Below are 22,076 nucleotides of genomic sequence, written 5' to 3' on the forward strand. Positions count from 1 at the left end.
GTCCAGGAGCAAAGGGACAGGGATAGAGCTGAAATTCAGAGAGCATCCCGGGGAGAGCACGTGATGAAGTGGGGAGCTGGGTCGGAGCTGGTCATGCAAGGCCTCGCAGGCCAGGAGTCTGGCATTGATGCCGACCCCACTGTGGGGCCAGGAACTGTTCCAGGTCAGGGCTCCGTGGAGCATCCCCAGGGAAGCCTTTTCAGAGGTGGTCCTAGGGACAGCCCCCTCTGGCTACACAGCGAGATGCAGCGTGGGCAACAGGCCCCACCCACCCTGAGGACTAGGCGCTCTGGGAGGACAGCCCGGGGGGAATCTCTAGGTCAGGGAGGCGACCCCGCAGGCGGTCCCTCTCGCGCCCTCGCCCTGGCTCAGCAGGCACTGGGAGCTGGCTTTCAGTAACGCCCTCTGTGACCCCCAGAGGGGACGTGGGAGCATGTGGCCCAGAGGGATCTGAACTCGACCACACGCGCTTGACAGGAGCTGCGGGCCACGGGGAAAGGGCTCCCCACCTGGATTCCCCCAGACCCTGCAGGAGATGCAGTGGTTCTCCATTGGGCCCAGTAAACCTTCCAGTGCTGCCCACATAGGAAGGGACCCGGGGAGGGGAGAGCCGAGGGTGGGGACCTGCTTTCTGGGAAGAATCCAGAACAGGTGGAGAATGCTAGGGGGGGATGCTGCAGGGGGCTCACCTCCATGTGGGGGCTGTCAAAGCCACCTGGAGCGGGGCCCTCCATCTGTATCCGCACATGGACCCTCCTGCAGCCCCAGCACTGGGTCCTACCCCTGCCATCCCTCGGTGCAGATGTGGCATGTAGACAGTTCGACCACTGCGTACAGAGGTCTAGGGACCTTGGCGCCTCGCTGCCTACCCCAAGCCTCTTCTGAGCTGCTTGTGTCCAGGTGGAGTGGCCGCAGGGGCTGCTTTGCCTATTGCAGAACAATTGGGTCCCCTTGGTCACCAAGACCCATCTCCCCCACCTGGAAGCCGAGGAGGAGGCCCCCCACGTGCCCCGCTCCCTACTCTCCTCTCAGCTCTCGGTCCTGGGCCAAACGAGCCCTGCGTCAGGCTGAGATGAGGTGGATTGAATGAATGAATCATACCCTGAGCAGGTGTCCCTGGCGGCTGGCAGCGTCCTCTCAGGTGGGAACTTGGCGGAGCCGTTCTGGCTTTCCTGCTTTCTCTCATGTGACAGGCAGGTGACCCAGACTGCCCTTCCTCTCTGCCCTTCCTCTGGCTTGCCACGCTGCTCCCGTGGACAGCATGCCTCTTGCAAAAGTCACCCGCTTCTGGAGCCCCTGGCATGCCCGGGCATGCAGGACAGCCCGCACAGGGAACATCTGGGTTTTCTTGTCCATCGATCTGTAGCTGGCTGGCAGGGAGAGGTTGAACAAGGAGGTCATGTGGGGCCACTGGGCAAGGCCACCTGGGCCAGCAGGATTCTGTGACCTCTGTCTGTGGCTTAAACTTGGTTAAAGAAGGCTCTGGGGGAGGAATGGCATCTCTGGGGATAGGAGAGCATGAGGACAGAGGACCTCTGTCTCTGAGCCCTGGTGGGCACCCAGGAAAGCTCACGTGACCAACCCAGGTTCCTGTCCACCCTCTGCCCCATGTGGGTTTGGGTGGGCTCTGGCCACTGGGGTCAGTCCTTCTCCACACCGTGTTAGTATACATGCGGGTAGACACTGAGTGTGTCACAGCCTCCGGCTTCGCATGTGTGGACGTGGGCTTCCCTGGCTGGCTCCCCAAGTTGTGACGGTGAGTGAGAAAGTCGGGAGTACAGAACACAGCACGGTCATACTCTGTGAGCTTCTACAAGCAAACCAGGCGTCATTGATCGGGGGTACAGATCTGAGTAAAGCACGGGACCAACAGAACTTGGAGGGTTCACATCAGCTTCTGGAATTCTCCCTGCAAGCCCGTCCGCAGCAGTTCCTGCCCACGGGTGAGAACTTCTTCCTCGCAGAATGCTCGAGGCCCCGTCCGTGGGCTCCTGGGCCACAGGATCTGTGGGTGAGAGGAGATCCGTAGCTGGGGACCCTGTCCTTCGTGGCCATGAGTTTCTGACACAAGTGGGCCCCTCCTGAGACGCCGGTGTGGTTCCCCAGGTTGGAATTCCTGCCCACTTTCGTCCACATGCGTTTTAGAAAGCCCCCTCCCAGGAAGACGAGCCAGTGTGACACCTGGGCCTGTCCCTGGTTAGAACAGGGGTGGGCATGCTCTCTTTCCCCACTGGACATGGCCACATCTGGCCTCCTGGTGCAATGTTGTGTGGATGTCATCCCGGAAACCACGTGGCCCATTTCTCTGTGAGCCTGCCCCTTGAGCACGCATAGCCCCACGTGGGGCTGGCTGGGGCATGTCTCACTGTCGGGCCTGGACGTGGGCATGGGAACGTTTGCTCTTTGTTAAATAACGGAAAGCAAGAAGGCAGCCCCGCGTCTGCTGAGAAGTCCGCAGGGCGGCTGGGGCGGTGGCTCGTGTGATTGTGAAAGCTCTTCTCGGACAGTGGGGTTTCCTCATCCGGAGTGGCTGGTGCACATGGTGGAGGAGATAAAATGTCAAGAGACCAGGTCTGCCTCGATTTCTGCATTGCTAGGGTCTTTGATTTTTCTTTTTTTTTTAAAGATTTATTTATTTGAGAAAGAGAGAGAATGGGTGTGCGTGTGAGTGGGTGGGAAAGGGGGGAGGGGCAGAGGGAGAGAATCCCAAGCAGATTCCCCGCTGAGCGCAGAGCCCGATGCTGGGCTCTGTCTCCTGACCCTGAGGTCCTGACCTGAGCCGAGGTCAAGACTCAGATGCTTAACTGACTGAGCCACCCAGGTGCCCCCTGTGTTAAAGTGCACATAACATACAATTTACCACCTTAACTGTGTTTGAGGACAGAGTTTTGTGGCATTAAGCACATTCACACTGTTATGCAGCCGTCCCTACCGTCCGCCTCCTGAACTTCACATCTTCCCAAAGGGAAACTCTGTCCCCCTGAGTCACTGACCCCTATCCCTCCCCCCACCCCAGTGCCCACCGTCCACTCTCCGTCCCCGAGTCACCGACACCCATCCCTCCCCTGGCCCCGGTGCCCACCGTCCACTCTCTGTCCCTGAGTCACCGACCCCCATCCTTTCCCTGGCCCCGGCGCCCACCGTCCACTCTCTGTCCCCCTGAGTCACTGACCCCCATCCCGCCCCTGCGCCCACTGTCCCACTTAGGAACGTGACAACTCCAGGCACCTGCAATCAATGGAATCATACCAGGAACACTTGCCTTTTCTGACTGGCTTCTTTCACTGAGTGTAATGTCCTCGGGGTTGGTCCACGTTTAGCAGGTGTCAGAATGTCCTTCCTTTTTACGGCTGCATAGTAGTCCACTGTGTGGATGGACCACACTGTTTATCTGTTCATCCCTGGATGGGGACTCAGCTCGTTTCCATCTCTGGGCTGTTGTGAGCAAAGCCGCTGTGGACAGGGTGTGCAAACATGGGTGTGTTCCCAGAAGTGCATTTGCTGGAACCACCTGAGTCTCTTAACCCCGGACGCTGCCCCCGGGCATTTTCATGTCCTTGTTCTGTCTAGAGTCAGGAGCTCCCACGGGACGCTAGCGCCACGGCTTGGCCATGAACAGATCGGCCGCGGGCCTGGAGTGTGATGTGCCCTGTCTCAGGCCATGACCCTCTCGGTCTCTCTCTGCCCCTCCCCCTCAGGCCGGCTTTCCTGCCTGGTGCCAGCAAGGACACGCTGTCTGCCTTTGAGTACCCGGAGCCCAAGCGGAAGCTCTACAGTGCGGTCCCGGGGAGGCTCTTCGTCGTTGTCAAGCCATACCACCCTCAGGTCGACGGCGAGATCCCCCTCCACCGCGGCGACAGGGTCAAAGGTCAGTGTCCACCCCACTTCCGGGGCAGGGTCAGTCCTGGCCCCCTCCACCTCAGGTGACCCTCTGTTGGGGTTTCGGTGTCGGAGCCTTGTTTCCCGGGGCCCCTGCGGGACGTCTGGAGCCTGGGCAGGCAGAACGGGGAGCAGACTGGGCTCGCCGGCCATCCTGGTGTCTGTTAGGGAAGCAGCACATGCATGTTGGGGATGAGATTCCATTGCAGGAAGTGCAGGGGAAGGGGCAGAGCTCCTTTCCACCTAGAAAAGCCCTGAGGGCCCCGGGAAGACGTGGGATGGGGACGGGGCCTGGCACAGGTCAGATTTGGACATGTCTTCTCAGGAGTCAGGGAGGGGTGTCTAGGGGATGGTCCAGCACAGCCCGGAGGCCTCCAGCCTTCCTGGAAGGAAGTCCACCAGGTTGGAGGGAATGATTCCCAAAGCAGAATCCTGGGAAGTGTGGTTGAAAAGCATGGAAGGCCTCCAATAATGCCAGGTCAAGGAGTTAGGCTTTGTTCCCGGGGTACTGGGGAGCCAGCGATGGTTTCTGAGTAGGGAAATCAGGTATGTGAGGCCATTTGGGAAGATGGGTATAATTAGGGCTGATGCAGGAGGCCGGCTGTGGTGTTGAGGCCGTGGGGAGGAAGTAGAAAAGCAGCAGGTGTGGGCTGCAGGCCACGTGGGAGCAGCTGAACTCTCCAGGTAGAGTAAGAAAGGGCACACCACGCATCCCCAGCCATGTGGTACGCCCTGTCATGGAGGACAGGCTTTCAGAAGACACACGGCAGGTGATAAACAGTACGCCCCTTAGAGGTCGGCAGGCCAGGGCCACATCCTGCCTGCCCCGCCTTGTCACCACCAGGCCTGCACTGGCTCGTAACCCAGCGCCCTCGTCTGTGCCCTGCACGAATCTGGCTGACCTCAGCTGGGATTTGCAAGTTTCTGATGACAGATGGAGCCCTGTTCTCCCTCGGCTCCTCTGGTCGTCCAGGTGCGCGCAGAGTTGGCCATCTGGTAGCAGGTGCAAGTCCCAGGGGCTCCATGTTCGTTCCAACATTTTTCTTCGCCTTCGATTGCTTCTATTGATCTATTTCCAATACCCTTTCTTCTGAAATGTTCCCTTCACTGTTAAGTCCGTCTTGTGCATTTTTTAATTTCAGAAGTCACACCTTCAAACTCTAGAGTTTCTACATGTTTTGGTGTTTTTTTTTTTAAATCATTTCTTTTTACGTGAGACTTCCTGTTACCCTGTTGGGTTTTCTCGCTTGCTGAAAGCACATGCTGTGTTAGGTCCCTGGTGTGGTGTGTTCGGCACGCCGAGGCCCCCACCTGCAGTCTGCGATCAAGGCCACCTTGGGCTGGGCTTGCTCAGTTTCCTCCCCTCTCGCGAGAACAGGGTCTTCGTGTGTCTCGTGATCTTCTATGGTGTCGTGGATGTCAGGCGGGTTAAGTTGTGGGCATTTCTTCCACTTGGGTGGGTTGCCTGGGTGACCGCTCCGGGCCAGCTCAGATCTGGAGCTCAGCTGAGCTGAGCTGCTCCGTGCTTGTTCTGTGCACAGTTGGGGATGTGACGAGGCTGTCTGCGGCCCCTCTCGGGCTCCTTCCCGGGTGGGGACACCCCCGGTTTCCGGGGTGCATGCTTTCTCCTGGCTTCATCTTTCTGGTTCTTCAGGCTGCTCAGACTGAGGGTTTTCCCCTCGGGCCCCTCCCTTCCCGCCCTCCCCCACAGCCCTGCCTTGTGGACAGGGTGCAGGCTCCCGGCTGTGGAGAGGGGCTCTTTGGCCCAGCTCCCTTCCCACAGGCCCCCAGGCGTCCCACCAGGCCTGGCTGCCTCTCCGCACATTCCGGCACCTTTCCCACTGCACACGGGGTACAGCTGCCTTTTGGGGTGTCCGGGGGGGCCACGTCCCATCACACCTATAAGTTCAAGTCCCTGTCAACTTTACTGCGATATTCTTGTCACCTTTCACATTAGTAACATTCAGGTTATAAATGTAGAAATTCACACCACCTGCAATTTTAAACTTCAGTCCCAGAAGGCATCGCAGGGTAGACTTTCTCCCGGACGTGTGAGCAGTTCCCGGTCGTCCCCACGACAAGGACGCTGCGTCTGCAGACGGGGTGGCTGGCGGCCCCGCCATGGCGCTCACACGGGGCCCCAGGCAGAACGACAGAAATGTTTTTGCTGCTGCCGAGGCCGTGCATCTTTCTGGTATGACCCCTGTTCCACGGCTGCGGATGGAGTCCTGGAGGGGCCCCGGGGACGCCCCGCTCCTGACAGAGCTGGCAGGCCAGGCCTCGAGGCCCCTCCCTGCCTCCCCCCTGCCCCCCGGAGAGCTGCTATTCTGAGAAGGCTGGGAAGGGCAGGCCCCCCCGGACCTGCTGCATGCAAGAGCTCTGATTACCATTGGGCGGTGATGTGCGGTCAGCCCCTGAGCCCTGGGAGGCCGGCGGCTCGTGTGAAGACAAAGCACCACCCCCTGGGGCCTGCTCTCATGTCTGTGTGCACCCCACCCACTGCCCCCCGCGGCCCCCAACACACCACCCGGGTCTCCCTGCCCAGCCCCACTCTGAAATTGGCTAAGCCGTCGGCCCACAGCCCCGGACTTTCATTCCACGCGGGCCCACAGCGCCCCGCACCCCAAGACCCACGTGGAGCTTCAGGCCATGCTGGTTGACCCCATGGAGCCTGCCAGTGATACTTGCTGGCCACTTCGTACCTGGGGGCTCCGTATGTCAGAGACAGTGACAGGAGCAGACGAAGGTGGAGACTCATCAGTGAGCACCTACTGTTTACTACACATACTACTGGATGTTTCGCATACGGTTTTGCATGAACCTCATAGCAGCTATGGGCCAAAGGCGTGGGTGTGCTCAGGTGGTCATCACAGAGTCCCTCAGTCTGGGGGGCTTGAACAGTAGGATTCACTGTCTCCCGGTCCCGGAGGCTGACGCCCGAGATGCAGGCTTCAGACAGCTATCCTCCCCCTGTGACCTCACGGGATCATCCCACCATGCGGGTCTGTGTCCTGATCCCCTCTTCTTGTAAGACCCTGGTCACATGGGATCGATCAGGGCCACCCCGGTGACCTCATGTTACCTTGATCACCTCTTTAATGACCCCAGCTCCAAATGGAGCCCCATTCTGAGGTGCTCGGGGTCAGGGCTCCAACATAGAATAATTTGGGGGCACGATTCAGCCCAAGCACCTGTCTTCCGCAGACATGGTAACTCCGGTGAAGACCTCCCAGTCTCCCGCAGCTGATGACTGGGGGGCTGGGGACTCCACATCTAGTTGGCCTGGACTCCAAGCCCATGCTGTCCCCCCACCCCTTGCTTTGTCTATCCCGACTGCTCCCTCCGTGGTCTGTTGCTACCAGCTTTACCTGGCTGTGCCCACGTTTGTGGTTGCGACGTGTCTCGGAGAGAGACGAGAGGCAGATTTACTCTCTCCCCAGTGTGTTCCCGTCTGGACACCCAGCGGTCAGCCAGCATGCTCTGCTCTGGAAGGAGGAGGTCATTCATTCCCCCAGCTCCCTCTCACTGAACACTGGCTGTCCCCAGAGCAGTGCTGGGGCCAGTAAGGGGGCAGGAGCTCGGACCCAGATGTGACATGAGGGCACCCCATGTCCTGGCTTAGTCCCTGGGAAGCGGGGCATAACCTGCTAGGCTGGCTGGCTCCCATGTCCGGAAGGAAGCTCAGTGGAGAGGGGTCGGCCATGAGCCTTTGGCAGCCTTTTTCACAACAGCTGAGGGACGGTGCGTCTCCTGGGGAAGGTGTCTCAATTAGGGCACCAAGCGTCCACTACGCTGGGGCCCTGGGAAAGGGACAGTCACACGCGCCTCACTGGCAGCACTCAGACTCCCAAGTGTGGGGTCCTTCGAGGCTGTCCTTAGTGCTCCCCACTTCGGCCGACTTGTCCTGTGGGAGCTCTGACTGAGGAGCATGTGTGGCCTACAGATCCGGCTTGCACAAGCAAGAATCCAGAAGGTGGGAGGGTTGTCTCCGTGTTGATCCTCGGAGACGCAGCCAAGGTGGGGTGTGCCTGTGTGCACACGTGTGTGCGGGTGTGGGAGTGAGTGCACGCATCCCCGTACCGCATGCCAGTTGACAGGAGTCTCTAGCTGGGTCTCCATCGAGGCGCTAGCGTTCCTGCCGTCCACCTGGGTGAGTCTCGATCACGGTCTCTGATTTGGGTCATGGACGCCACAAGCACCCCCTTCCTCCCAGCCGTGCCTGGTTCGGGACAGAGAAGCCCACCACGGGCTCCGTGGGGCTGACCACAGACTGGCCCCCGAGGCTGGTCCCACGCTGTGGGGTGACGAGAGCTGAGACCGGGTGGGCAGGTGGCTGGGACTGAGGCCCCCGTGCTGGGGAGGGAAACTGGAGGCCCAGGGGGGCCAGCGGCCTGTGCATCCGGCCTGCACGGAGTCCCTCTCTGAGCTTGTTGGAGGCCCAAGGAGGGTGTTCTGGGGTGGGGGTTGAAGGCTCCCAGAGGTCCCGCCAGGCTCCACCATCAAGTCTGCAGGGGCAGGTTTCTAGTGGGAGTCAGCACAGGGAGATGGACCGACCACTCTTGCAGGGAAGGGCGGCTCCCAGCCAAGCCCTGGGCTCTGTTCTCTTCCCAGCCTGTGTCCCCTTGGACATGGATGGGAAACAGAAGTGTAGTGAGAGGAGGGGGCTTCAGGTCAGAGGGGTAGGGGGGCCATGGGGGTGGGCAGTGAAAGGTGGAATCACAGGAGACCCTAAGTCTGCGGCCTGGATGAGGGGAGGCCAGGGGCGGAGGGAAGGTGGCTCAAGGCAGAGGTGTGGACCCGAGCCGCCGCAGAGGGGTCCGGGGCCAGGCAGGAGCCCTGTGGGTGATGGTACAAGGGGATCTGCCCCTCTCCGCATGTGTCCTCGGGCATCGTCCCAGGCTGGGGCCCACCCCTGGCTGCAGGAGAGCAGGCTGTGCGGGGAGCTGGGCCAGTCCCCCACGGAGAACAGAAATGTTGGAAATCAGGTCCCAGACTTGCACCGCAAAGGGCGGATGCAAAGGACTTCTCGTCTGAAGACCGCTGGGTGGGCCTTGTGGGTCACTCGCAGTTGCCTCGGAGCCCATGATGGTGGGCTGGGGCCTCCTTCCCTCCCGGCCATACTGTGCGGCCCTGGCATCCTGCCTGGCTGGCTGGCGGCTCTTGGAGACGGGCAGCAGAGGTGAGCCAAGGGAATTGTCCTCCCTGGATCTCAACGTACATAGCAGAGGTAGGAGGCCTGGCTGCCCGGTGGGCAGGGGCAGGAAATCGGGGGAGGATTTCCGGAGAAACCCAGCTCACCGCCTCCAGGGGGGTGGGGTCCTGCTGATAACCCCCAGCTCCCTGGCTGGGCCCTGACTCTCACTGTATTCACATATTAGCTGCTCGGCTGTGGAGGGGGGTCTTCATGTTCCCAGTGAACCGCTGAGCCCGTGCATCTGGGAAAGCATAGCTCAACACACCTCTCCCTAAATGTGGGTTCCCTGGGCACAGGGGTGTGCTTACTCTTGATCCCCCTTGTGATGCTTATGTGGAGGAAAGCCCAGGATGGCTTAAAATTCAAATGGCCTACAGGGGGCTCAGCACAGAACAGGGAACCCTGCCACTCAGGCAGTCCCTGCCCAGGCGCTTGCTCCTGGCACTCAGGTAGGTCCTTCCTCAGTGACGCAGGCAGGGGTGGGGCGGAGCTTGCAGAGGGGGTGGGGCCTCGTGCAGTGAGGGTCCTGCCCAAGCCTGGTGACCATACAGCCAAGCCAACACCACTACTTACTGGTTCCCAGTGTACAAGGCAGGGCCGGGTATCTCTGGAGGGGAGAGGCCCGGAGGAGTAGCCAGTTAGTGGTCAGCTGGACGGGCACCTCTTCCGACCACGTTGCTTCAGCTGTGGCCTCGGAGCGTGTGGGCTTGTGTAGGGCGAGTGGATACTGGGTTCGTTCTCGGTCTACTTTTCAGTGCCTTAAATCAGCAGTTTATGGGTGAGCCCAACCTAGCTCCCTCTTCGCTTACAAGGAACACACTTTCCCACCTGGACACAGGTGTGCCCTGGGGAGGGGGGTAGACAACAGCCCAAGCGTGCAAGCCCGATGTGTGGCCGGTGGCCCAGCAGCATACACGGTTGTAGGACTCGCTCGCAGCTCCCTAAGGGCAGAGGGCCCGTCTTGCCGACGGCCTAAAACATAGTAGCATGTTCCAGATGGTACCCAGAGTCCCACGCACACCCCCTCACGAGTGCCCCTGCTCCTCCCTCCTCTGCCAAGAGGGCCGCCGGCTAGCGCTTGCTCACCAGGCACAGAGGATGTCCCGGGCCCGCCCCCGGCCTCTCCCCGCATCCAGCACACAGCCTGCTGGGTCCCCCTCTCCTAACGGAGCTGAAACTGACCCGGTGGGCAGGGCCCCTCAGCCTTCCCTCTCTTCCGCTGCTCTCGGAATAACGGTGCCCATCAAACACGAAACCGTGGTGTGTCCTCCCTGACTCCCCGACGGGCCGTCTGGAGAGAAGCCGTGAGCGGGGAAGGAGTGCCACACGGAGTTCTGTGTGTCTGCCGCGCACACGGTAGCGCTATGATTAGTATCCCGCTCCAACACGTGAGGGAACCGAGGCACGGGGGGCTAAGAAGCTTCCTGTGTGTCACGTGGATAGACGTGTGGCTTCGGCCCATCCAGCACATGGGCAGGTGCCTGGCCTCCCTTTGCTGCCAGGCAGCGCTCCGTCTGGGGTGACCCTCTCAGGTCCGGATTCTTGGGGGAAGCTGCGTGCATCTCCCCGCCTGGGCTACTTGGGGTATAAGGGGCAGCATCGAATTTTGGAGGAAAGGCTTCAAGAAATGTCTTCCCATTTCTATGGTGCAGAGTGGCCCCCGTGGACAGGCCCACCACCCTTGTCTCTGAGGGGATGGGCAGGTGCAGGGCTCCAGCGGCCCCCCTTCCCCTAGAGCTCCTCGCCTCGAGGCCAGACAGAGCGCGGGGTTGGCACACGGCCCCTCACTGCTCTTCCATCTCCTGCTGTCAGTTGTCTTTCCCCAAACTGGTCTAAAAGATCAGGCAGACCCTTGGACCCCTTCCCCAGCTGGGAAGGGGCATGCATGACTTCATCGTTCCTTCCATCCGTGGAGGAGACCTGCCCCGCTGCTGTGACACATGACATGATTGATGGTGGCGACTTGCAGTTCCCCTCCGCCATCTCAACTGGGACACCAAGACGGGGGACAGAGTAGTCACAGGACTTGTGGGGTCAGATAAAGATGCCAGGAGGCCGGCACTTGCATGCTAAGGGCAGAAGAGACCTGGGGATCTCAGCGTCCACGCCCTCGTCACTGTCCTCTCCGAGGGACACTGCACCGGGTCCCCTCGTCCACAGTTGAAGGAAGTGTGGACGGCCGGCAGATGGACCAGAGCTGCTGGCTGTGCAGGCTTGGGGGACGGCTCCGCGCTCTCACCATCCCCTCTTCGTGCTTACCCCCAGGCCCCTCGAGTCCGCCTGCTAACGGCTTCCCCCTCTTGCCTCTAGTTCTGAGCATCGGTGAAGGAGGCTTCTGGGAAGGCAGCGCCCGCGGCCACATCGGATGGTTCCCCGCCGAGTGCGTGGAGGAGGTGCAGTGCAGGCCCAAGGACAGCCAGGCAGGTAAGGCGGAGCGGCGGGCGCCGGTCTCCGCGGCCCTCGGGCCCGGGTGCGCCTGCTTATGGAGAGAGGTGGCCTTTCAAAGCGAGGACTTCTCTCTGTCATAGAAACAGGTTGATTCGATTCCTCTGGGCTCTGTCCAAACCAGAAATAGGTTGCAAGACGGTGCGGAAGCTTTTAGTTAAGGGGCTGCTCAGTACACGTTCCAGAAAACTTGGATCGTTCGTTGTAGCCATCGGGGAAGGGCTTTCGTGGGTTGACTGAATCTGGAAGGCTAGTTATCGATCTCTCATACCGATGTCGCACACGGGCAGCTCGCGTTCACCGCAAGGCCCTCCCGTGCCCTCCGTTACAACCACACGGTTTGATGTGTCGATAAACACCGCTCCGAAGTGGTTGGTGTTCGCGAAGGGAAATCACTTCAGCGTCTCTCAGAACTCCAAATATAGCCTTTGCTGAAAACCGCTTTGAAATCGATTGCCAAAAGATGGAATTGATTAAAATGTTAAGAGGAGATCATTTATATACAATGGCCTTGGGAGGAAATATGGTGCTTGGGGAAAAAGGAAGTTGTGAACCCGGTCCGCGCGTGCACTCCGCGGGCATCGGGCAGAACCCCAGGCTCACGGAGCACACAGCTGGTGGCTTCGCTGCGTCTGCTTGTGCGGGCTGGTGGTCCCCTGCCCCGTGGCCTGCACCGCCGGGAAATGAGGTGTCCTGAGGACGCGTGCTCTGGAAAGCACGGTGGTCCCCGCCCCGCCCCCGCACGTGGCTGGCTTTGCAGACTCATCATCAGGGATGCTCAGCTGGGAAACCGGGACATTTGCCGTATGGTGGGGGTGTCGAGGTGAGAGACGTGCTCAGCTCAGGTTTGAAAGGGAAGGCCAGAGTGTGCCCCTCTGGGGACGGCGGCTGGGCACGTCCGTGGGCAGCAGGCGGGTAAGAGTTTGCCTTCCCAGGTGCGGGGATGCACACCCTGAGCCCCCGGTCCAAGCCGGACCTCCTGGCCCTGCCGCCCCTGGCCCACCCGCATCCTCTCCTGCACGCAGCGCACCCAGCCCCGCTGGTCTGTGAAGGGCAAGACCACAGCCTGTGGGCGGGACTCCCCTTCCAGGTTGCCGAATGCCTCTGTCCTCCCTCTCCTTCCCTCCAGTCCTGCTACACAGCCTCAGTGCCACTCGTCTCCCAACACACATTCTTCCCTTGGAAAGACTCGGGCATGTGGGTGCCAGGCATTGCTGGCTGGGGGCAGCCCAGATGAACACATGTGCAGGTCACCCGGGCCTTCCTGCTCCCTGCATCCTCCAGGAAATCGTGGCTTCCTGGAGAGAGGGAGGGGAAGGCCGGGCACTTGGCGCCCCCTCCTCCCCTCTCCTGCTGTGGGCCTTCTCTGCCCACCTGCCGGCACTGCCCCACCTCGCCCGGGGCAAGAGGTCCGCGGGGGCAGGTGGGCGCGGTGCAGTTCGTCCAGGCTGATGATTTCCTCCAGCGGGGCTCCCCGGGGGCAGCGGCTTGTATGTGTATCTTGGGAAAGCTGTTGGGTGTGACATTCCTAGAAGGATGTTCTTTGCTTCTTACAACACTCTGCAGGATGGCGTCCTTTTGATAATGTGGCGTTCGCTACCCAGGCTGGTGCTCATCCCAGGGTTCAACATTCCTGGGGCTCCAGCCAATTCTGGGGGCTGGCCGTGTGTCCTGGGGGGACTTGAGAACATGCAAGCCGGTCCCTGACCCCAAGCGACCGTGCCACACCCTTCTGGAACATGGCACCGTATGCTGTCACCCCCGTACGTTTCCTGAGTACCTCGTGGCCCCGGGCAGCTTGCGGGGCCTGAGCCTGAGACGGCACAGGTCTGTGCTGCCCGTAAGGATCGTAGGAGCCGGAGCTGCTCGTGTTGGCCAGTGGCCAGTGGCTTCAACATCGCGAATGCATTATCTTGTGGTTCTGGAGGTCAGAAGTCTGGTGTGGGTCTCACGGCTCCCGGTGTCGGCCAGGCTGTGGTCCTTTCCGGAAGCTCTAGGGGAGAGTGCGTGTCCTTGTCTACAGGTTCTGGATGCTGCAACATGCTTAGCTTGTGGCCCCTCCGGCCAACTTGAGAGTGTGGCCAGGTCCCTTACACGGCACGTCTCTGACCCCCTCCTACCTCTTCCCCACGTGTTAGGACGCCTGTTAGGTCAGCCTGGGCCCACCTGGATAAGCCAGGGCAGGGTAAGCTGATTTGCAACCTCATTCCCTTTCTCCCTGTGTGGTCACTATTCACAAGTGCCGGGCATTAAGATGTGAGTGTCTTTGGGGGGCATTATGAACGCAGTAGTTATGCTATGATGCGGGCAGCGGGTCAGAGGAGGAGGCATCCCTGTAACCCGGGATGGAGAGGGTGGCATGAGGGGGAGCAGACTCGGAGTTGGATTTTAGGGTGGGGAGGTTCTGGAGCGGCTCCCGCCAGGCTCTGCTTGCCTTGGGCTTTCTCAGATTGTGGCTGAGCGCCAGGGGCCGTGTTTACTGATTTCTTTTGTAGAGGTATGATTTACCTGCTGGAGAGCACCGTTCAGTGCATTTTGATCCACGTATACGCCTGCGTCTCCGAGCACACTTAGGACAGACGTTCATGACCCCGCAAACTCTTTCTGGGTGCTTCCCGGCCACAGCGCCTTCCCCAGGGCTCTGGCAGCAGAGGCCAGTGTGACCAGTTGAATCTCCCAGAGACGGACCCCTGCAGCCCGCACTCCTGGGCCGGTCGCCTTGCACACAGCCGATCATCAGCCACACTGCTGCAAGCACCAGCGATCCGTCCGTATTTGTCCACGAAGAGTGTTCTGTCACATGTGTATGCCCGAGGTACTCCGTTTACTCATGCTCCCAGCGATGGGCGTTTGGGTTGCTCCTCGATTTGGGCTCATAGGAAGGTTTCTGTGCAAGCCTTTCCGCAGACGTGGCTTCCTTTGGCCCCGGGGAAATTGCTGGGTGCACACCTGCGAGGTCACAAGACAGGAGTGCATTTCGCTTTAGAGGAAACCTCCAGACGGCCGTCCCAGCTGCTGAGTCTCCTGGGGCTCCCGTGGCCCCACATCCTGGCCCATGTCTGCTGTTATCCGTCCCCTACGGGGCGGCCGCCCTGTGAGTGTGCTGGGTGTCATGCTGTGGATGTCATCCACGTTCTGGGGAGGATTGTAGCGCACGGCTTCCACGTGCTTGCTCCCCGAGGTCAGCGTCTTTCAAAGGATCTGGGCACGTCTTCGTCCATCTTTAATCGGGCCGCTTCTCTTGCCACTCCTGGATTTGGGGGTTCCTCGTGCGCCCTTTGCCGGATACGTGCTGCAGATACTTACCCGAGCCTGGACTTCACCTTTTATTTTCTAACTGCATCTTAAAGGAGTAGGGAGTTTTTAAAATTTTAAATGAAGTCTCACTTCCTTATTTTTTTTCACGATCAGTACTTTGTGTGGAGCACCCCCCACCCTCCATTTTTAAATGTTGAGAGTTGGCAGACCTGGAATATACACAGAATCCGGAGATGGTGTTTCCATCCAGCACACTCGCTCTGCACCAAGTCAGCCTGCTGTGGGCCTCGAATGTGCCCTCTCTTTGGGGAGCCCCACGTAAAGCAAGTGTTTAGCCAGCAAATCCCGCTCTCGTGCATTAAATGGAATAGGTGAGTGATTCAAGGAACCCACAGCACACAGAGGGCAGCTCAGGGCACCTTGTGGCTGAGCACGACCAACCGATTTCCCGTCATATGGCAACGAAGCTGACGTCAGGGGCCAGGGGCAGCCCCCGCAGAATGATGTGGGGGCCCCGGGTCTCCCACTGCTTCACTGATACACGTTTGGCTCAGTGGTGTGGAGAGGTTGGGACCTGTGTCTTCAGCGCGGGAAGCCCGTGCTCTTCTGAACCTTGGTTCTCGTCTCTTGGGACCGTGTGTTTCTAGGGACATCACAGTTTCCAACAGGCTTTCCTTTGTGGTAGCTCATTCGGCCTGGGGAGGAAGCAGGGTGGGAACCATCCTCCCCGATGACACACAAACACCCACGTCTCAGCACCCAGGAGCGCACCAGGCTGGGCTGTGACCCATTCTTCGGAATCCTAACGCCGTGAGCTGTGCCATCCTTCCTGGCGGAGCAGCAGGCATGGTGATCCTGGGGTTATTGTGTGTCCCTCCTCTGTGCTCCTAGCGTGCAGGCTTCTTCTTTTTTTTTTTTTAAAGATTTTATTTATTTATTTGACAGAGAGAGAGAGCGCACAGGTAGGCAGAGCGGCAGGCAGAGGGAGAGGAAGAAGCAGACTCCCCACTGAGCAAGGAGCCCGATGTGGGGCTCGATCCCAGGACCCTGGGATCATGACCTGAGCCGAAGGCAGACACTTAACGACTGAGCCACCCAGGCGCCCCTAGCGTGCAGGCTTCTTAAGGATGGCAGCTCTCCAGCCGGAGGTATTAGATGGGGCAATGTCAGCTGCCGTAACGGACGAGCCCGTAACTTCAGCAGCTTCTGTCCCGCTGTGGCCTCACCCGTTCTAAAGGGCCTTTGGGGCCTCTGGCTCAGAGGGGACACGCACCCCTGTCTCTCTGTTCCCAGTGTCAAGGACCAGTCGTGGGACCTGGACGCCACAGGGCTCGGCCTTGTGGTCCCCGGCCAGGAGCCATGACTGGCGACTGACCCCTCGGGAGGATGGGGACAGAGGGACGTGGACGTGGACACAGATACAGACATACATACATATAAAGAGATTCATTTTAAGGAACTGGCTCAGGAGATTGTGGGGGCTGGCAAGTCTGAGATCCACAGGGCAGGTTGGCAGGCTGGAGCCTCGGGCAGGAGCTCCGGCTGCAGTCATGAGGCAGGATTTCTTCTTCGAGAAGCCTGATCACCCACACTGTGCAGGAAATCTCCTCTGCTCAGAGTCAGCTGGTTGTAGGCGCTGCTAGCCGTGTCCAGAGAACACCTTCACGGCAACACCTGGACCAGAGCCTGCCGGTAGCCGGGTGCTGCGGTCTGGTCAGGTTGACACCTAAAACTGACCACCACCATGACTCACCCACACTGTGGACGGAGGGAGGGACGGGGGCCGCCTCCGCCCGGCGGGGACCTCAGCAGCCCCTCCACTTTCCTTCGCGTCCCCATCCGTAAGTCCAGGCTGCCAGGTTGGACTGCGGCTTGGTCCCGTCTCTGCAGGATTCCACACATGAACCACGATAGGGCATGCCCCCGATGGCAGATCTCGAGTAAGAAACAGATAAGATATATCCAAAATCATCACCGGGAGCCTTTTGATGAGTCAGTTTATGGAAAGCAAACGCATGCGGGTGCAATTTGCAGGGACACGGCTCGTGTAAGCAGAAACTGTGCAGCTGGGGCCCCCCATTTGAGAAAATGACAAAACCAACTCACTGCCAAGCAAACGGTATCTTAGCTTCTGAGACAAAGGCCCAGAGAGTCTGACGAACACTGTTCACTTAGAACAAGATGACAAGGTGACGTGAACAACCACTGTCCCCAGCCTCCAGAGACAGCCAAATTCTGGTCACCTGAACAAGTAGCACAGATAGGGCTGCCCACGGAGCTGGGCGGTCCAGACCTCGGGTGCAGGATGGCGTGTTCTTAACTCCTGGTGCATCCTTGTGGCCTGGCGCTGGTCCACTGCTGGGCTCCGTCTGCATTCTTTGGGCGGCTGCATTCCGCTCACCCGGCATTTCCTGGGACTGCATTGGTGCCCGAAACACCTGCACGCTGCAAGGCCAGGCAGTGTTGTTCCAGTCTTTCCAGACTTGGAAAGTCTTGACCCCTGTCTCCAGGAGCATCCCCTCACCCTCACCTCTCAGCTTAGCTTTTGCGGGTGATGCATGCGACCTTCATGGTACACTCAGGAGTGGGGACATGGCAGTGTAGGTGCCCACCTATGTGCCCACTTAGCCCAACCTTCCCAGCCTCACCTTCCTTTCTGGGAAGCTCCTGGATTGCTTCTTCCATTTCCTGAAATTTTGCTTCTTCCTCACATTCTCCCCTTCGTGCAGAGACATCAACACTGGGTGCCCTTGAGAAAAATCATTTTGCCCCTGTATGTCTCAGTTCTCAGTTTGGTGCTTGCATGATCTTTGTGTTTCTAATTTTTTTGCATGAAATATAACAGACACAGAGAGGAGCTCACAAACCATGATGTGTCGCTTAGCAAATGGCTATAAAACAACACCCCCGGGCGCCTGGGTGGCTCAGTCGTTAAGCGTCTGCCTCCGGCTCAGGTCATGATCCCAGGGTCCTGGGATCGAGTCCCACATCGGGCTCCCTGCTCGGCAGGAAGCCTGCTTCTCGCTCTCCCACTCCCTCTGCTTGTGTTCCTGCTCTCGCTATCTCTCTCTCTGTCAAATAAATAAATAAAATCTTTAAAAAAAAAAAAAACAAAAAAACAACACCCCCGCCTCACGTCACCAACGTCCCCAGAGCCCCCCACGCACCCCTTCTCAACAGAACACTCTCTCCCCGCTGTTAACCCCACCCTGACTGGCATGCCACTCACTTCCTTATTTTGTACAAGTTCTACTTGCTTACTTTGCATCCCTAAACAACGTAGCGTAGTTTTGGCCAATTTTGAACCATTTGTAAGTGGAATCAAACAGTGTGTGTGTTGTGTTGTGTCCGGCTTCTCTCCTAACCTATGATATCTGGGTTGTGTGAGTGGCTCGGGGTACCCGTTTCGTCCCATTAGGTCGTTCATTGGGTTTTGTCCATCTGTCCTGCCAGGGGGGGCCGCCTGGGTCGTCTACAGCCCAGGGCTGTCATGGGCAGCGTTGCTGCGGCCCCTGTCCCCTGGTGTAAACATGTTTGCACTTCTCTTCCTCATACCCCAGGATGGGGGGTGGGTCCCCCGTCTCTCTGGATCCTTCAGCCATGTCCTAAGTGTGCGTATTAGTCTGCGCATGCTGCCGTAACAAGTAGCACAGATAGGGCTGCTTAAACAGCAAACATTTCTTTCCCCCGGTTCAGGAGGCTGGAAGTCCGAGGTCGAGGTGCCGGCATGGTTGGCCTCCTGGCTTGCAGATGGCCACCTGCTCACTGTGTCCTCACATGGTCGAGCTCTCTGGTATCTTTTCTCGTAAGGGCATTAGTCCCATCGTGGGGCTCCCACCCTCATGACCTCCATGGACCCAAATTACCTCCCAAATGCCCCACCTCCAAATACCATCCCATCAGGGGTAGGGCTTCGACAGATGCATTGGGGAGCACAGACTTTTAGTCCCTGGCGGTGCTGCGTCCACATCTGGCCAGCACACGCTACTGGTAGACCGTTTCCGCTGTGGGTCTTAATGCCCATGCTGCATCAATACAGGACTTCAGTTTGTGTTGCTCTCGTTACTTCCAAATGTGAGAACTGTTTTTGTATGTTTATTGGCCATTTATTTGCATTTTTTTGGTCAAGTGTCAGTTCAGGTCTTTTGCCCATTTTTCTTTAGGGTCGTTTGTTTATTATTGATTTGTGGTCACTCTTTATGTATTGTATAAGAAAGACATTCTCAGCGATACACATTCACCACATCTGTTCCCAGACTGTGGCCAGGCTTTTCCCTGGGAGGCTGGAGACCCTTTCACATGGCTCTCGTGGTCACCAGCCTTCTCCTTACCATGGAAGAGGCAGGCATGGGTGCAGGGCAGCCTGCATACGGCACACCAGCTCGACTGTGACCCCATCACCCCCTTTCCACCTTATTTAATGTGAACGCACCTTCTGTCTCTGGCAGGGGATGCTGGCTTCCCATTTAAAATGATCATTTGAAGAGCTTCTTATAGAAATAAATGTATAGGGACAACTACACTTGTAAAACCCGGCCCTGCTGCTTTGGGGTTGCTTAGCTGTGACCCTTTGCCCACACAATCCCCTTAACTCAGTTAACCTAACTTAACCTAGTTAAAAAGCCCAGGTCACCCGAAGGCCTTCAGGGTGACTGGGTGGACAGATTTCACACGTGTGTGCTGGGGGTTGGTATCATAGGTCTGTGGGCTTGGTCCATGTAACTACTGTCCTTAGCAGACCATGGGGTGGTCCATCACAGAGGTCCATCACGGAACACTGTGACACTGGTCCTGTACCAGCCCCTGGACCAGACATTTCTCATCTCCAAAACAGCCCCACAGCCTAAGTGTCATCATTCCTATTTTGCACAGAAGGGAACATGGGCCCAGAGATATTGAGCAATGTGTCCAGGGTCGCACAACCCGTGAGTTATAGTCACAGGCTTCAGAGCAGGATCTCTCCTGCTTCACAACCTGTGGGTCACCTGAAAGAGGGAACATTCCCACTTTTAAAAACATCCGATTATAAAAACTGAAATTGTCCATGAAAATGTGAGCCACTAGGATAGAAAAGTTTTGTTCTTAAAAAGAAGCATAGGGTTGGGGCGCCTGGGTGGCTCAGTCGTTAAGCGTCTGCCTTCGGCTCAGGTCATGATCCCAGGGTCCTGGGATCGAGCCCCGCATCGGGCTCCCTGCTCCGCCGGAAGCCTGCTTCTCCCTCTCCCACTCCCCCTGCTTGTGTTCCCTCTCTCGCTGTGTCTCTCTCTGTCAAATAAATAAAATCTTTAAAAAAAAAACAAAACAAAACAAAAAAGAAGCATAGGGTCATTTTTAGGGCATCCCCTAAATGGAAGCACAGAATAAAAGGTTCCTCTGAGATTTGAGGTGCGCCCGGGAAGACATGGGGTCTCTAGGCCCAGTTTGAGAAAACCTAGAGTTAGGATTCAGGCCTCTCTCTGTTGGAGAAGAAAGTCCAGGCTCCTGGTTGGTGAGAATCCCACACCCGGCTTAAGGCAGAGCTGGCGTGGAAATCTGATTTTGAACTTCTAACCCAGAGCTACTCCTTCTCCCATCCCAGTTCAGGGAATACTCTGTTCATTATCACTTTTTTAATTGGAGGTGACAAAACCCCAGAGCTCCCTCCAACACCCTCTTCCCCCCAAAAGGGAATTATTATCTTACATAATTGAAAAACCCAGGGGGGTCTGGTGGCTTCAGGCATAGCTGGATCCAGGTGTTGAAACGAAGTTGCCTGCTTTCTCTCCATCTTTAGGTACTGATTCCTTCCTCTATGACAGCTTTATTCTTTGGCCAGCTCACTTGTCAGGGTGGTCCCTGACAGCTCTGGGCTTAGTCCTCCTGAGTCCATGTCCAGCATAGAGAGAACATGTCTTTCCTGCCTGCTTGGCAAGCATCAGCGATTGGCCCTGATTGGGTTGACCTGGGTCATGGATAGGTGCAGAACCAGTTGCTAGAACTGGGGGATGAGTGTGCTTAGGAAGTGTGACTGGCTGGGCCTGGGACAGATGAGTGAGTGTGGGCAGATGGTCTGCTAAGGACAGTTGGGGTGCTGTGACCAGCAGAAGGAGGGGGACAGCAGAGCCTCGTTGACGTCCAGAGACATCCCTTCAGCAGAGAGGCCCGAGCATTTGGGCTCTTTGAATAGGAGAGGAGCCCACGCTGTGACCTGCTCTCTCCGAGCTGGGAGCACTTCCCAGGGAGACAAAGAAGGGGTAGGAGCTGTTACCCAGTGCTCGGGGCGGCTCCGGGTAGAGCCATCGGGACAGGAGCCAGTGGGGTCCCGGTATGAAACAGAAGCCCCATTTGTCACGGTGCGTACGAAGGCTCTGCAGGATATCACAACAGGCATATGGTCGGTGCTTCCAAAATAGAATGTATTTTGTTATCTTTAGAAAATTTAAAAATACAGGCAAATGACTCCATTAACACAATTGTAATCTAAAATATTAATAAGCAACAAAAGAGCCGGCTTCCGAAGGAGTTACTAGCTGTTCCCTAACAGAACATAAAATAAATATGAGGACTCATGGTCCTGGTTGCTCACGATTATGTTTTTGTTAAACAACCGTGACAGAATCACGCAGGCTTCCCCCTTCGTCTTTCTTTTACGCCATTTTATTAAAATACACTTGGAGCCTCGCCTCTTTGGTGTGTGCGCACTGTTGTCCCTGAGCAGCTGCTCTGTGTTTTAAATACCGGTTTCCACGTTCAGCCTTGCCCCCGAGATAGGGTTCTGCCAGGTCTGTCCGTGGCTTCCGGTTCGGTGGGGCGGTCTCGGTCTCTGGCATCGCTCCGGGTCCCGGGCCCGCCCTCCCGCCCCTCCCAGTGGTGGTGGGGGCTGTGGCCTGCCCTGGGTTACCGTGGCAACCTGGTGATGCTGGTGCCAGCCCCGCCCTCCTTCCCCATGTCCCTCCTGCCACTGCAGGATGTGTCTGCAGCTCCTTTCAAAAAGCCCCCTCGCAGGGCCATTGCTCTGGGCCGGGCCATGCCTGTATGGACGGTGGTGGGCAGGAAAGAGGTTTCTGTCATTCTGCCAGGTCGGCCATGAGAAACTGTGACAGCCGGGGGAGCTTAAACAGCGAGACATTTCTTTCTCTCAGCTCTGGCTTCTGGAAGTCCTAGATCCAGGTGTCACCGGGGTGGGTTCCCGGTGAGGACTCTTCCTGGCTTGCAGGTGTAGGTGGTGTCCTCGTGTGGCTTTCGGCTGTGAACATCTCCATATCCCTTTCTCTTCTCAGAAGGACACGGGTCCTATGGGATTAGGGCCCCACCCTTATGA

At 58.0% G+C, this 22,076-nt stretch overlaps 1 protein-coding gene across 1 annotated transcript in view; it reads left to right on the forward strand.

Annotated features, from left to right (window-relative positions):
* SHANK2 (SH3 and multiple ankyrin repeat domains 2) overlaps positions 1–22,076 on the forward strand; it is a 457,214-nt gene that overhangs the window by 194,108 nt on the left and 241,030 nt on the right. The window contains exons 14-15 of the mRNA XM_081798461.1: positions 3,699–3,868; positions 11,384–11,497. Coding sequence (XP_081654587.1) covers positions 3,699–3,868; positions 11,384–11,497 — 284 coding nt within the window. The remainder of the gene's footprint in view (positions 1–3,698; positions 3,869–11,383; positions 11,498–22,076) is intronic.

This window comes from Leptonychotes weddellii, chromosome 11, assembly GCF_054177405.1.
Source record: "Leptonychotes weddellii isolate Sample4059 chromosome 11, ASM5417740v2, whole genome shotgun sequence".
NCBI classification, from domain to species: Eukaryota; Metazoa; Chordata; class Mammalia; order Carnivora; family Phocidae; genus Leptonychotes; species Leptonychotes weddellii.